The 17,353-nt window shown below is 40.3% G+C and overlaps 1 protein-coding gene across 1 annotated transcript in view; it reads left to right on the forward strand.

Annotated features, from left to right (window-relative positions):
- LOC141257186 (scavenger receptor cysteine-rich domain-containing protein DMBT1-like) overlaps positions 1-17,353 on the forward strand; it is a 458,733-nt gene that overhangs the window by 56,945 nt on the left and 384,435 nt on the right. The window contains exons 2-5 of the mRNA XM_073671423.1: positions 1,329-1,361; positions 5,955-6,269; positions 13,054-13,083; positions 14,732-14,755. Coding sequence (XP_073527524.1) covers positions 1,329-1,361; positions 5,955-6,269; positions 13,054-13,083; positions 14,732-14,755 — 402 coding nt within the window. The remainder of the gene's footprint in view (positions 1-1,328; positions 1,362-5,954; positions 6,270-13,053; positions 13,084-14,731; positions 14,756-17,353) is intronic.

A 17,353-nucleotide genomic window follows, 5' to 3' on the forward strand; every position in this document is an offset into this window, starting at 1 on the left:
TCAGTTTGCAACCTGATGGAGGTCAGTATAGATGGACTAATAGAATGATGCTATGCCCAAAAGATTTTACTTCACTAGGTGCAGTAAAAAAATTGGTATTCTATACACAGGTGGTATATCTTGCAACACAGATAGGCTACTCCACTGACTAACACACTCTGCAATAGGCCAAAAAGGATTAGCTTTGCTAGATTCAGCCAAATGCTGTGAAAAAAACTTGCACAGCACTGGCACAGACCTGCCTGGCAAAAACTGATAGGAACTGATGTAACCTAGTCCTGAAAAGGACTCCAATTACAATTAGTCTTTACTCCCACAATCTATCTATTTAAGAGCACAGACCTGCTTGATAAAAGTCGTAGGAAATGCTGTAACCTAGTCCTTAAAAGGACTGCAATCACAACTATTCCCTACTCCCAAGCTATCTGTATATTTGTGCGAAAATTGGCTTGAAATTAACAAGGTATAGCGCACACAGCAACAGCGGTGCCGTCTAACACGCAGCTGCAGCAGTGAGAAAATGGTGGCGACGGGGAAAATGGCTTGGTCTTATAGGGCAAGGACATGTGACATACACTGCCAATCACACATGCCCTTGCTTGTGTGAAAAAAAGCACTTCGCTCCGTGTGTGCGCTGCTGATAGGCTGACAGATTGCACCTCCCCACTGCAAATGCGGGAAAGAGAAAAAAAAATGGAGATCTTCATTGTTCCTGCAGAGATCCATCCCCTGCCCCTCCCCCCGCCCCGCTGTACACTCAAACTGCGTATTAACATTAATTTTCATCATTACTGAGAAAAAATCCAGTTATGATTTTGGTGCACGAACAGTTATCGAACATAACCTCGAACAGCCGAATTTTTCTCAAATTGTTCGTGTTCGCCGACCGGCTCGAACACCGCCCAAAACAGCTCGAATTTGAGATTGGCGAACAGTTCGAGTAGAACAACGCTCATCTCTACTTTTCAGCCACCAAACAAGCAAAACATTTTGGGCAATTCGAAGTTATTTGATCAATTTGCTCACCTTAATTATTTCAGGTTTCTATTCACTGTTCTTTAAAGGAATACATGTATTCAATGTCACATAAAATCTTCTCTCTTATTTCACATTATATAAATTTTAAATTTCTTTAACATCTATTTCATGACAATAAATAAAAGGTAATAAGGGGGCTGTATATATTTACTGTGAAATCATATATATCGTACATTCTGACTAAACACAATCTAGTACATTCATTGGCAGCATCTAAAGATTTAATGCTGTTACAGTATATCATAAGGTTTTAAAAAGGTCTACATTTTTTATTTATTTTTTTTTTTCAGGAGTGTATCCTCTCCCCGCACAGCTGTCAAAAGGTAGGTACATTGTAAATAGATTAGCATGAAAAAATCTGTAGAAAATTACAATTTGTGTTATTGGTATTGCTTTAAGTACCTTTTTCTCTTATTTCTGCTCATACAATTTTCTATGACAAATTTGCAGACCAGCACAAATATTATTTTTACTCATTATTTGAATTACTATTGTAGAGAAAAAAAATTAATAGCTACACCCCCCCACCCAAAAATAAAAAATAAACTTAAAAGGAGCTTTGTAATGCCTATATTGGAGTTGCCAACAATATCTCTAGTGGTCAAGCGCAGAAAAATGGTTAGTATAGGGGATAATTAATTCATTCACAATCTGATGTTCTATGAGTTACTCACCTTCCTGTCCCCTAAAGTAGTCCAGGCTGAAACAGGAAACTGAATATTGTTCAGTTTCCTGTTTTTGTACATATGAGTGAAGGGAGTGTTGAGAGGGGATGGTGCAGCTCTAACTTTACAGCCACACAGTTTTCTCTATCATGTTATTATCATCCAGTGTGGTTCTGAAAAAAGCTCAGGCAGTGTAAGTGGGAGCAGCCTTTTTCTGACTGGGGAATTACTTCTGAGAGTGCCATCCAGTTAAAGCATTTAGGATTCAGTATGTTTTTCTTTTATTTTGACATCACCATATGTTGAAAAGCATTTTTGCTTTTTCAAAGAAGCAGCAATTTGGAGCTTGATATTCATTGTTATCCAATGTCTTTTAGGCTATGTGCCCACGTTGCGTAAATGAAGCAGAAAATTTCTGCTTCATTTCCGCATGTCCTCTCCCGGAAAAACGCATGCGGAATTCCGCACGCGTTTATCGCGCCTTTTTCACGCGTTTTCGACATGCGGAATTGCCTTGCGTTTTTTCATGCATTGAATAAGGCAATTCCGCATGCGGAAACGCAAAATTAATGAACATGCTGCAGATTTTTGAACGCAGCATAAACGCTGCGGAAAAATCCGCAGCATGGGCATAGAACTTGCAGATTCTCATTGGGGACCATGGGGTGCGGATTAACAAGCGTTTTACAAGCGTTTACGCTGCGGAAAATCCGCAACAAAAATGCTTGTAATCGGCAACGTGGGCACGCAGCCTTACTTTTTGATAACGCTTCACTTTTTCAAAAAGGAGCCTCTTTAACTTTCATTAGGAGGGAAAAACAGAGAAAGGTTATTATATTCTTTATCGGTTGTTATCGTAACAGACATAACAAATATGTACATGTTACCTAACCCTTTAGCGACATCTGCCAAACAGCTCCGTACAGAGTTGGTATCAAATGTGCTATATAGTTGACACTTAAGATTAACTTTGGTCTATTCACCAAAAAGCAAACAAAAAAAAAGACATCAGAAAGTCATATAAACTCTGAAAAAGAAACCAACAAAAACTCTATCACGTTCTGCAAAAAATAAGTCCTTTTCTATTGAGTGGAAATTTTTTATTTTTTCTTACACATTCCTCACATGTATTAAAGCTGTCAAACAGTCGCAAATCATGCACACGGGAATGATTCAAACATAACACCGAGCAGCTGTAACTACTCGGTGCTCGCCCGAGCATACTCGGCGAAAGGGTTAACAGAACATACTCGCTCATTACTATTAATAAACCATAAATTTGGTATCACTAAAACTATACTGACTTTTAGAGCAAATTTATCAGGTCTTTTTTACTATAACTTTTTTTTTAACTATTTTCAGTGCTTTACATACAGTACAGACCAAACGTTTGGACACACCTTCTCATTTAAAGATTTTTCTGTATTTTCATGACTATGAAAATTGTACATTCATACTGAAGGCATCAAAACTATGAATTAACACATGTGGAATTATATACTTAACAAAAAAGTGTGAAACAACTGAAAATATGTCTTATATTCTAGGTTCTTCAAAGTAGCCACCTTTTGGTTTGATGACTGCTTTGCACACTCTTGGCATTCTCTTGATGAGCTTCAAGAGGTAGTCACCGGAAATGGCCTTCCAACAATCTTGAAGGAGTTCCCAGAGATGCTTGGCACTTGTTGGCACTTTTGCCTTCACTCTGCGGTCCAGCTCACCCCAAACCATCTCGATTGGGTTCAGGTCTGGTGACTGTGGAGGCCAGGTCATTTGGCGTAGCACCCCATCACTCTCCTTCTTGGTCAAATAGCCCTTACACAGCCTGGAGGTGTGTTTGGGGTCATTGTCCTGTTGAAAAATAAATGATGGTCCAACTAAACGCAAACCAGGTGGAATAGCATGCCGCTGCCAGATTCTGTGGCAGCCATGCTGGTTCAGTATGCCTTCAATTTTGAATAAATCCCCAACAGTGTCACCAGCAAAGCACCCCCACACCATCACACCTCCTCCTCCATGCTTCACGGTGGGAACCAGGCATGTAGAGTCCATCCGTTCACCTTTTCTGCGTCGCACAAAGACACGGTGGTTGGAGCCAAAGATCTCAAATTTGGACTCATCAGACCAAAGCACAGATTTCCACTGGTCTAATGTCCATTCCTTGTGTTCTTTAGCCCAAGCAAGTCTCTTCTGCTTGTTGCCTGTCCTTAGCAGTGGTTTCCTAGCAGCTATTTTACGATGAAGGCCTGCTGCACAAAGTCTCCTCTTAACAGTTGTTGAAGAGATGTGTCTGCTGCTAGAACTCTGTGTGGCATTGACCTGGTCTCTAATCTGAGCTGCTGTTAACCTGCGATTTCTGAGGCTGGTGACTCGGATAAACTTATCCTCAGAAGCAGAGGGGACTCTTGGTCTTCCTTTCCTGGGGCGGTCCTCATGTGAGCCAGTTTCTTTGTAGCGCTTGATGGTTCTTGCAACTGCACTTGGGGACACTTTCAAAGTTTTCCCAATTTTTCGGACTGACTGACCTTCATTTCTTAAAGTAATGATGGCCACTCGTTTTTCTTTAGTTAGCTGCTTTTTTCTTGCCATAATACAAATTCTAACAGTCTATTCAGTAGGACTATCAGTTGTGTATCCACCAGACTTCTGTACAACACAACTGATGGTCCCAACCCGATTTATAAGGCAAGAAATCCCACTTATTAAACCTAACAAGGCACACCTGTGAAGTGAAAACCATTTCCGGTGACTACCACTTGAAGCTCATCAAGAGAATGCCAAGAGTGTGCAAAGCAGTCATCAAAGCAAAAGGTGGCTACTTGGAAGAACCTAGAATATAAGACATATTTTCAGTTGCTTCACACTTTTTTGTTAAGTATATAATTCCACATGTGTTAATTCATAGTTTTGATGCCTTTCTGTGTGAATGTACAATTTTCATAGTCATGAAAATACAGAAAAATGTTTAAATGAGAAGGTGTGTCCAAACTTTTGGTCTGTACTGTAGTACAAACAAAAAGCAAGCACTCATGGCTAGTTTGGAGGAAAAACAGAAAATGTTGGGTCTTTGAGGGCTAAGAAGAAAAAAAAGCAAAAATTTGCCTCTCCTAGGGTTTTTTAGTACAATTAGGATACTTTTACTTTTGATCTTTTTTCAATTATAACTGTAAACATAGAACTGTAAATACAACTATAAATAATATGTTAATGTAATGAGTTAACAAATTGTGTTATTTTAGGCATAGAAACTCAAGTGTACATAATTTTTTGTTATTTCCATATTTTTTGAAACTACGGGTTTAAAAACCCCTTTAAATTAATATAATCTCTTCAGTATTAGTCAGTATTAGTTATTGACTGGAACTTACATACTAACTATAGTTACAGGCTGGGTGCCCACAATGCAGATTTAATGCGTTTCCATGGCTGCATTTCTGCTGCGATAATGGATCAAAAACGCATGTTAAGTTGTCTGCCATGTTTCCAATGACAACCCGCATGTGCTCTGTACATGCCGCGGAAAATTCCGCTGCGGATTATCATTGCGGAAATATCCGCAGCACTACCATTAATTTTGTAGAATCGCGGCGAAATCGCCGCCATTGACTTGCATTGAACTGCATAACTTGTATGCATGCGGATGTTATGCCGTTCAATGCGTGGATGGTACCCGGGTCTGGAGAAGAGGAGACTCTCATCCGACCCGGGTACCATTGGTCCTTTCAGAACACCGTGGGACGCCGAGGACAGAGGACACAACCGGAGAAGGAGACCAGGGGCCACCGGAGAGATAAGTATAATGTTTTTTTTTATTTTTTACGTTTAATTCTTTTTTTTTACTATAGAAGCAGCATAAGTTGGTCACACAATAAGTTGCATGGATTTATATTGTGTGACTAACTTGTCAAGCACTTTCCAAGTGATGCTAAAATCGCTTGGAAAAGCCCTTGAAAAAACACATGAGGAAATGCATGCAAAAACGCTTGAGAAATGCTTCTCCCTGGCAGAAAAACGCCTGTAAAATCCGCATGCGTTTTTTCTGCCAAGGAGATGCAGAAACGTTCAGGAAAATTTCGGTATAATTTCTGCATCATGGGCACATAGCCTTAAGGAAGCTTTTATGGGAACTCAAATTCTGTGTTAAAATAAGGTTGTGCATTAAAATATTGTCAATCGCTGTATAGTAAAAGAAATGAATAGCTGAAAAATCTGGAGAGAAATGTCCAGTAATCTAAATGTCTTTTTTGTTAGACATTTTTCCTGTGAGACTTGTGGGTGGCTGGGACAGTTGTGCTGGTCGTGTGGAGATCTTCTATGAGAATGCCTGGGGAACAGTATGCGATGATGGCTGGGACATCAATGATGCACATATTGTGTGCAGGCAGCTAAACTGTGGAAATGGAGTTGAAGCACTACACAACGCATATTTTGGGCAAGGAGCAGGAAAAATGTTGCTTGATAATGTGACGTGTGCTGGCAGTGAAGAGTACCTTTGGCAGTGTTCTCATAGAGAGTGGGGGCAACATGACTGTCGAGCCCATGAAGAAGCAGGGGTTATCTGCTCAGGTAAACACATTTTTATATTACACATTTTTCACACTAAATTATAGTCATTAAAATGGTTTTTATCCTGTTCAAAAATTGGACTAACAGCAGTGACGTTCCCAACTACCCATAGTATAGAATATACATTTTCACATTTTTTTCACATTACACCTACAAACTTTAATGTATTTTTTGGGGCTTTTCATACAACATACCAATACAAAGTAGCAAGCATTTGTGAAGTGTAAAGGAAATCATAGATGATTTTCTAATTTTATAAAAAATATAAATCTGAAAATTGTGACATGCATTTATACTCAGTCCCCCTGAGTCATTACTTTGTAAGACCACCTTTTGCTGCAATTACTGCTGCAAGTATTTTGTAGAATGTTTCAATCAGCTTTGCATATCTTGAGGCTGACAATTTTGCCCATTCCTCTTGGTAAATTAGCTCTAGCTCAATAATATTGGATGGAGAGTGTCTGTGAACAGCATTATTCAAGTCTTGTCACAGATTCTCAATGGGTTTTATGTCTGGACTGTGACTGGGCCATTCAAACACATAAATATGCTTTAATCTAAAGCATTTCATGGCAGCTCTGGCAGTATGCATACAGTCATTGTCCTGCTAGAAGCTGAAACTATGCCCCAGGCTCAAGTATTTTTCAGCCTCTAACAGATTTTCCTACAGGATTGCCCTGTATTTAGGGCCATTCATCTTCTCATCAACTCTAACCAGCTTCCCTGTCCCTGTTGAAGAAAAACATCCCCACAGCATGATGCTGCCACCACCATGTTTGACGGTGAGTATGATGTTTTCAGGCTGATATGCAGTGTTAGTTTTCTGCCACACATAGCGTTTTGCATTTAGGCCAAAAAGTTCTACTTTGGTCTCATCTGACCAAAGCACTTTCTTCCACATGCTTGCTGTGTCCCCTACATGGCTTTTTGTAAACTGAAAACAGGACTTCTTATGTCCTGTTTTTTTTTTCTTTTGCTTTCAAAAATGACTTTCCTCTTGCCATTCTTTCATAAAGGCCAGATTTGTGCAGTATATGAGTAATCGTTGTCCTGTGGACAGATTCTCCCACCTGAGCTGTTGATCTCTGCAGCTCTTCCAGAGTGACCATGGGCCTCTTGGCTGTTTCTCTAAATAGTACTCTCTCTGCTTGGGATGTCAGTAGGTTTGCAGTTCTACCACAAGCCTTCCATTTTTGGATGATGGATTAAACAGTGCTCCGTGAGTTGTTCAGAGCATGGGCTATTTTTTTTTTTTTTAACTAACCCTGCTTTACTCTTCTCCACAACTTTTCCGTGACCTGTCTGGTGTGTTCCATGGTTTTCATGATGTTGCTTAATCCTTAATGTTCTAAAACAAACCTCTGAGGCCTTCACAGAACAGCTGTAGTTATACTGAGAATAAATTACACACAGGTGAACTCAATTTACTAATTATGTGACTTCTGGAGGCAATTGGTCACTCAGGATTTTATTTAGGGGTATCAGACTACAGAGGCCATAAACAAATACATGTCACAATTTTCAGATTTATATTTTTAAATAATTAGAAAATCATTTTCTTTACACTTCACAAATACTTCTACTTTGTGTTGGTATATCACATGAAATCCAAATAAAATACATTTAAATTTGTGGGTGTGAAAAGTTTATGGGTATGACTATTTGTTCAATGCCCTGTATATTTGTATGTATGCATATATACAGTACTGAGAATAAAGGAGTACAAACCATTCCCCCCTTTGAAAAGTATGTTTTTAATCAATAACTCAGTAAATACAATTTACTAAATTTTGACAAGATTGAGTTTCATAGAACATTTTTTATCCCAAAACATGAAAGTAAGTTAAATAATATAACTTTCATTACAAAATCTTCAAATTTACATAAATTAGTTGATGCAAAGATGAATACACCCCACATCAAAAACTACCACATCTAGTATTTTGTATGACATCCATGATTTTTTAAGGCTGGCACCAAGTCTTCTTAGCAAGGAATGAACAAGTGGACAACATTACAAAATGTATCTTTTTCCATTCTTCAAGAACGATCTCATTTAGAGCCTTGATTTTGAATGAGAGTGATCCTCAGATCCTCAACATATCGGCTGACACTCATAGCCCCTGGCCTGCTTTTCAAAGTATGTTTTCTCTGAAACATCATAGTTATGCAAGATAAAACATACACAGCTGCAAAAGCAGACCCAGATTCTATTTTATGCTGACGGTTGTGCTGAAAGCTTAAATAAAAGTGCCCCCCAGACACAGTATGAAACCCCCATGGTGAATTCCTCCACATGCACAGTATAATGACCCTACTGTACCCCACCTCAACTCCCAAGGTAAAGTATGCTGACTCCAACACAGTATGATCCCCCAACTGTGAGCCGCTAGAGAGGATGGTACATAATAAGGGACGGCGCTATACATAATAAAAGAGGAAACTATATAACTAAGAATGGCGCTATACATAATTAGTGAGTACACTATATACTAAGGGACTGTGCTATACATAATACGGCTACATTGCTGCATCTGTGTGCAGTGTCAGTGTGCTGCCCTGTTTTACTGACGCATTGAGCATGTCCTATTCTAATCCTCAAAATTGGATCAGAACAGGACATTCTCTGACCCTCTTAAATCTCATTCTCAGATACGTGATTTTCATGGTCCGTGGACCATCCGATAAAAAGATCTGGCAGCACATGGACATTTCACACAAATGTGAGAATGTGACCTAAGAGATTTTACAGATAACATTATCACTTCAAGTCACACAGTGCAGATATAGAATAATATTTACATCCAGGCACTTACCGCTGACGTCTCATCTGATCAGAGTCAGTTTCTGCTGCTTCTTCTCCATCTGGTCAGACCTTCATGTCGACATCTCCCAGCCACGACTCGTCTTGTCACGATGATCTCCAGCCTAGAAAATAACAAGGTCACATATTGTATGCATACATGTGTCTCCCCTGCTCTGTGTCCTCGAATACAGATATGTAACCCCCCCATTAATATACTATTAGCCACTTAGTATTTAAAATATAAAGTGATAAGCAGCACTTAACTATAATCTCCACTGACCATTAATATAAATTATTCAGTCTCTGTGACTCTCCCCAATTAACTGTAAGGCTATGTGCACACGGAAAACATACAAGGCTTCACAGTACAAGCAAAGTGAAACCCCCATAATTGCTCTCTCTCAGCACCCCCATCATTGCTCTCTCTCAGCACCCCCGTCATTGCTCTGTCCCAGCACCCCCGTCATTGCTCTGTCCCAGCACCCCCGTCATTGCTCTGTCCCAGCACCCTCATCGTTGCTCTCTTCCAGCATCCCTATCATTGCTCTCTCCCAGCACCCCCATCATTGCGCTCTCTCAGCACCCGCATCATTCCTCTGTCCCACCACCCCCATCATTGCTCTCTCCCAGCCCCCATCATTGCTCTGTCCCAGCACCGCCATCATTGCTCTATCCCAGCCCCCCATCATTGCTCTGTCCCAGCACCTCCATCATTGCTTCTCGCAGCACTCCCATCATTGCTCTCTCCCAGCACCCCCATCATTGCGCTCTCCCAGCACCCCATCATTACTCTGTCCCAGCACCTCCATCATTGCTCTCTCCCAGCCCCACATAATTGCTCTCTCCCAGCCCCCCACCATTACTTTGTCCCAGCACCCCCATCATTGCTCGCTCCCAGCACCCCCATCATTGCTCTCTCCCAGCAACACGTCATTGCTCTCCCCTTCCCCACCATCCCCATCATTGCTCTCCCCAGCCCTATCAGCCCCATTATTGCTCTTCCCAGCCCCATCAGCCCCATTATTGCTCTCCCCAGCCCCATCAGCCCCATTATTGCTTTTCCCAGCCCCATCAGCCCCATTATTGCTCTCCCCAGCCCCATCATCCCATCATTCCTCTCCTCAGCCCCATCAACTCCATTATTCCTCTCCCCCGCCCCATCAGCCCCATTATTGCTCTTCCCAGCCCCATCATTCCTCTCCCCAGCCCCATCAGCCCATTATTGCTCTTCCCAGCCCCATCAGCCCCATTTTTGCTCTTCCCAGCCCCATCAGCCCCATTATTGCTTTTCCCAGCCCCATCAGCCCCATTATTGCTCTCCCCAGCCCCATCATCCCATCATTCCTCTCCTCAGCCCCATCAACTCCATTATTCCTCTCCCCAGCCCCATCAGCCCTATTATTGCTCACCCCAGCCCCATCATTCCTCTCCACAGCCCCATCATTGCTCTCCCTAGCCCCACCATCCCATTATTCCTCACCCCAGCCCCATTAACCCCATCATTCCTCTCCCCAGCCCCATTATTGCTCTTCCCTGCCCCATTAGTCCCATTATTCCTATCACAAGCCCCATCACTCCTCTCCCCAGCCCCATCAGCCCCATTATTGCTCTCCCCAGCCCCATCAACCCCATTATTCCTCTCCCCAGCCCCATCAACCCCATTATTGCTCTCCCCAGCCCCATCAACCCCATTATTCCTCTCCCCAGCCCCATCAGCCCTCTCCCCAGCCCCAATATTTCTCTCCCCTGTCCCATCAGCCCCATTATTGCTCTTTCCATCCCCATCATTCCTCTCCCCAGCCCCACCATTGCTCTCCCCCCCACCTCCCCTCCCCAGTATTTCAGTAAAAAAAAAAAAAACAACAACTGACCTCTCCAGCTCCACTGCAGCTGCATCCTCCTTGTTTCCGGCAGCTTTCTTCCTGACCCAGGCGAGCGCTGCATGATGACGTCATCAAGCTGCGGCGCCTGGGTCAGGGAGGAAGCAGAGAACGAACCCTCCAGCTCCGCTGATATTCTCCTCCTGACAGCAGTAGAGCTGCAGGGATTGCTCCCTGACCGCCGCGTGCAGGGAGCAGCTGCACCTTGCGGGCCCCTTGGTGCAGCTGCATGGTGGGGACCCGGCGCTGCTGCACTGGCGGCAGTATGTCCACCCCTCGACTGCTATGGGGCGCCCTCGGCTCACGGGCCCCATAGCAGTCGCGTGGTCTGCCGCCATTGCTTTGCATACATTGGCCTCTTCGTTAAATTGAGCAAAGCATGCTTGTCACACTCACACACAATGCAATTGCCCTCGGCCTATCTTGCTTCTTACATTACTATCGGAAAAACTATTTAAAAATAGTGAAAAATGAACAGATTTAGTATTGCCACATTCATTGCAACATGAAATATTATTTCATTTAACCTGTCAGATGAATGCTTTAAAGAAAAAAAAATCAAAGCCATATTTGCTGTTTTTTAGCCACATTGCCTCCCATAAAATGGACTAAAGAGCGATCCAAAAGTCACTATGGCTCTTTCTTGATGAAACTAAAATTTGTGGCTCAAAATAACAACACAAAAAATATTCTTTTCAAATTGATGATCATTAAAAATCTTCCTAAAAACTGTGTGTGTCTTTTAGTCTGGAGACAGCTTCTTATCATCTTGAAGAATGCTGACACAGCATGTTTCCCGTTCACTGAGCGAAGTATGCAGCTGCACAGTTCTCTCTTCTCCTGCATGAAACTAACTGATCGGTGTAGGGCAGGAGAGATAACTGAACAGTACTTGCATATCACTGCTAAGTGCACAGACACTACAGGTCCTGATTGGTTAAATGACTTTTCACATCATGTGATCAGTTGTGTGCCTGGATGGAGCCTCAGAAATATGTTACGTGTGTATACATTTCACTTAGTCAGTTTGTAGAATGTTTGTATCAGAGGTATGTCTGTATTTGGGTGTGTATACAGCAGAGACTTAAGCGGTAGAGCTGTGTAAGTGTGTAATATGTGGGCACATGTGTTGGGTGAATGTGTGTACATGCTAATGGCACAATATAAGTGAATTAAATAAATAAGATGCTACAGAGAAAGACTGCCAGGAGCTTGTGACTATTACCTCCCTATTTGCACAAAGGCATGAAAAATATTGCTGTTGACCCTATTACTTCCTTAAACAACCAGGGAAGTTTTAATTAGTAGAAAATATGTTTTTCCTATTTTCTGCAGGGGTGTGTCTTATAGTATTCTTATAATCCGAAAAATATGACAAATTAATATTACAACATCTGTAATAACCTAAAGTATAACTTTGTTCTGTTATTTATCTTGTCTGGTGAATGCTGAAAGAAAAAGGATGGACATAATAGCTTTCTTTTATTCATCTTGCCTCCCAAAAACACAAATCAAAGTGGTCAAAAAATCAAAATGTACCCTAAAATAATATAAATCAAAACTACAATTTGTCCCTCAAAAAACAAGCCCACACATTAGGAAAAAGTTCTGAAATGTTTGGTATAATTTTTTACATGACAAAAACCTAGCATTTTAATAAGAGTGTATAGACCTTTTATATCCACTATATTCACGATAATCTATAAGTAGTAAAAATAATTAAACTCCATGTACTTGGTATATACTATCACCACATGCACCTACAATCTTCTGTCACTATAGCTGTGTAAGGTGCCCAAACGAGGTAGTCGTGGGCGAGCTGTAGCCCCTGCTTGTTTTGGCACCCTACAGACAAAGTGCATCCTCGTCCTGGTGTGCTGCTGTGTATGTGGCGTCTCCCACTTACTGAAAAGAAAGTTTAGGCAATAATGCTTGGCATTGCAGAAAGTACGCACTCCTTTATCTCATACTTGTCTTATATTATATTATATGTTTGTATAGATAAATAACCTTTTATATAACAAGATAAATGTATTGTACTTAGCCACTCAGTTTTGTCCAGTTTTTAATGCTTTGCATTAATCACTTTCTTGTACAGAATCTAAGAAGCCCGCTCGTCTAAACAAAGGTAAATATCCACAATTAAAAATGACTCAGCTTTGCAATTCATTCTGTGTATTGTGGTCAGAATTTTGCATCAGTATTTGTAAGGCAAAACCAGGAGGGGGAACATGCAGAGAGCAAAAGTACACGGTTACATGCTTTAGCAGACAGAAATAAGGTTAATCTTTCTCCATCACATTTACATCATTAATATTTTGATGAATTAAACCCCTCAATAGCATTTGTTATTAAGTTAGCATCTAGTCCCTTTCTAAGTGCTGCTATGGCATCTGCCATTACTATATTACCTTTTGGGGATGGGAAGTCCATAGTTTGATTACTACCTGAACAGAATCCATCCTTCTTCAACTGGTCATGAATGTCTGTTGGGCCTTTGTGAGATCAGTGAAAAGAATAATGAGCCATTTCTTTGTATTGACGACACATGTTTACTCATAAATGAGCTTACATTCAGGGGTTTTTCCAAGCTGAGCAAAGTTCATTTTTTCAGATAGACTTCCCATCCCATTTAATAATCTAGTCAACCTAGTGTACAGCACACAGACCTATATTGTACTATCGGAATATCACAGCATTGGTACTAAGCTAAGGGCATTTCATTAGCTGTTACATTATAAGGCTATGTTCCCACGATTAGTATTTTAACAGTTTTTGATGCTAATTTTCTGCAGCATTTCTGTACCTAAATTAGGTTGCTTGTGTTTTTTCATTGCATTTTTTTAATTTGCATTTTTATCGCATTGATGATGCTGCAGTTTTTATCTTTTGTTGGCCTGTCAAGTTTTAAATCAGCTTTGTGTCTGATACTTTGTGCCATGTGGCTTTGACAAAACTTTATTAGTATAATCGTGTGTGGATTACATAAGTTTTTAGTGTGTTTCCGCAGCAGAAGAACCTTAAACATGCATGTGCATTTTTTACCTGTTGATTTTACACAATTAATGCAATTCTATGGGGAAAATCTGCACGTGAAATTAAACATACCAGCAAGAGAAATTGATGTGTTATGGATTTTAAACATGCATCGCTAGTCAGCTTACACAACATATAAAAAGCACAGAGGGCATGAGATTTCTATAAATTCCATCCACTTTGCTCTTATTGTAAGATGCTTGGGTTTTTTGAGTAGTGAAAATATGGAATGTCAAGCACTCACCAAATACTCATCGTTGGATTTTAACCTAACTAGTTTTAGTAAGCTATTGTCCCCAGACACAGTTTAGTGTAAAAACTGTGCAAACTGTGCTTTATTTATCCTCTGCGAGTCCAGTGCTGTGTCTCTGCTGCTCTTGCTTGTCTGCAGCATTGATGTCCTATCGACAGTGCTGCAGGCAGTCACTGAGCTCAGAAACTCATGCCATCTATAATGGCAGAGCTGCTGAGCTCAATGATTGACTGCAGCATTGTTGACATGTCTTTGACACTGCAGACAAACAGAGACTAGCAGCAGTGGAGACAAAGCATTGGGGTCTGGGAGAGTAAGTAAAGCAAAATTAATTTTTTTTACACTGAATTGCACCTGGGGACAACAGTTTACTGAATCTGGTAAACCTCATTAATGTTAATTAAAATTTGTATTTTAAATACATTATGGACAACTTGTTTGTGTAGATTAGCTACAACTAACTTTGACATTTTCTATTCATGCACAGATTTCTACTATGTAACTGAATCAGGTAACTCATATTTAGTAACTTTGCATGAAGATGAAAATATGTTTTAAGCATTGTTGTTAATTGGTAAACTGCTAAATACAACATAATTTTTGCCATAATTTTGTCATAAATATTTCTAGTGTAGTAAACTATTCTTATATATGCCCAATATAGTAAACAACTCAGGGTTCGTAGAAGCTTTAGAAAATACAGATCCTAATGATTTTTACAAAAAAACAATTCTGAGTTGGCAGTGGCAATGACAGGTATTGCTTCTTTATACATTTATATTTATTTCATGTTGTGATGTGCTTCTGGTGCAAATTGCACCAAAAAACTGTGCAAACGTTTTATGATTCATTCAATATTAGGTTCATGGATTAGAGGAAAAAGAGTTGCAGTTTAAAATGATTATATTATGCACAAAAATTGCTCCAAAATCTATTATTATTGGTGCCGAGTATGCATACAAACATACAGTGTAAAGTTAAATTAAAGATGTGGCAAATTTTTCACTGAGCATAAGTTACTGTGATAAATTTGACATATTTTAACATTGCCCAATTATTAAAACCTCATCCAAAACACTTTAAGGATTTGTACGCACCGTCTTTTTGAGGCAGAATATGCCATGAACCCAACTGAAAAAACAGCAAAACTGCAGCAGAAAATAAGCATTTTGCACAGCTATGTAACAATGACATTGCTTTGCACTTGTTTAGTCGTTTGCTACTTCTTTTAACTTATTCAAGGTTTGAAAACTGTGACGAGGTTAAAAGAAGTAACATGTTCATTCTTCCTCGTTATAGCCAATGATATTTGGAAAAGACACTGGTAGTGGAACCAACATAAAAGATGATGGTAAAACCACACCAGCAAAGCTTCTTCAGGAAGAAGACAGCTTTTTCCTGAAGCAGATTTACCTAGGAAAACCTCAACAGCCACGCTGCACTTTTACGCTGTTGTATGCACATATCCTAAGGGTTTTGAAGATTTTTTTTAGGAGTTTTTTTGCAGATATAGTGACAACTCTCAAAAACTCAAAACTTCTCAAAAACTTGAAGTTTCCTCTTAGTTTCTTGCTCCAAAAACTCAGTATAAAGGACCCTGTGCATCAAGGCTTTCACACCAGAATTCTGGCATAAAGCTTTGAAAAGTTGCAAAATTTAGGCACAACTCGAAGTTGGTCCAAAATTTTGTGACTTTTGGGATTTTCACACCATTTGACATTTTACGCCATTTCAAAAATGAGTGGATCTCTGGCGGGGCATGGGCGGGGCACTGCAAGTTGTTTAATTCCTGATGAGCTCTGGCGTTCCCTATGCCAGAAATCTCAATCCAGTACCTTACTGGAGTGATTTCTGGCATGGCACTCAGAGAAGCACGGCACTTGTCAGATGCTCTAGATTCATGTAGAGGCGTGCACCTGACTCCAGCACGCCCCCTCATCAAGAATGGCGTGTACAATGGCAGTCTTAATGAAACTTGCTCAATGCACATACCCTATTAACGCTTCAAAATTGCTTCAGGAAATAAAAAAAACTCCTCCAGAAACTCCACAAAGAAGCAGCATTTCTGTAGCGGTGTCTAACAGTTTCTTTTTTGACTGTTTCAAAAAAACTTTGTGTGTAAATACCCTAAGGGTATATGCAAAAAACATTTTTGAGACAAATTGAAATCCACCTGAAATTGAGCATAAAATATGCTAAAAAGCATTAACATATGCACTGAAATGTCAAAAAGAACTGGTTTACATATTTTCAGTCCCTTTGAGCCTTTTTTAACTGCTTCAGGCTTCAGAAGCCATTAAGAGGCTTAAAGAAGTGACCAGTCCACTCTTCAGGTGGCTTCCATTTTGAAGTCGCTCACTAGTTTATATATACAGTTAAAGAGAACCTGTTGACACAATTTTGTAATATAAGTTAAATACATGGCTGTAATGGCGCTGTAATACTGATTAAATTGATACATTTGTTGAAAAAGTCTGCTTTGTGGCTCTTCCTTAATCACTATTTGAAGTTTTCTGCTAATTAGATTTTGATGCACAGGGGCTGGACTGTACACTGAACTTCTCCTCCATCTGTGATTTCCCAGCCCTTCCACTTACCTGTGGTCTCTGAATGATAGGTCAATTCTAAGATTTCAAACAGAGAAGGCAGGTCATTCACAGGTCAGAGGCAGGTGGAGGGTCCCGGGAATCACATACAGGGTGGAGAAGACCCAGTGTCGAGTCCAGCTCTTGTGCACTGAAATCTAATTATCAGAAAACTTCATTTGGTGATAAAAGAACAACAAAGTGGATTTCTTCATCAAAGGTATCAATGTAATCAGTATTGCAGCTCTGCCATGACCGCCATGTCTTTACTTTACATTACAAAGTTATGCAGACAGGTTCCCTTTAAAAAACAAAAGAAGCCGGTGGTAAAGCAGACACAAACATGACAAAATAAACACCAAAGAAGTCATTTCAGGCAAAACACTTTCAGCATTTACGTGAAGTGTCTTCAGCTTCAAAAACTCAGCATATAGGCCAGCATCTAAAAGATGTTGTGTGCACATACCCTTAGGGAGGCATATATGTCTTTCCCTGGATACACAAGAAGTAGAAGTGTTATGCGA

The sequence above is a fragment of the Phyllobates terribilis genome, unplaced genomic scaffold (genome assembly GCF_046119375.1).
Source record: "Phyllobates terribilis strain yellow unplaced genomic scaffold, ASM4611937v1 Scaffold_3__8_contigs__length_932513732, whole genome shotgun sequence".
Lineage (NCBI taxonomy): Eukaryota > Metazoa > Chordata > Amphibia > Anura > Dendrobatidae > Phyllobates > Phyllobates terribilis.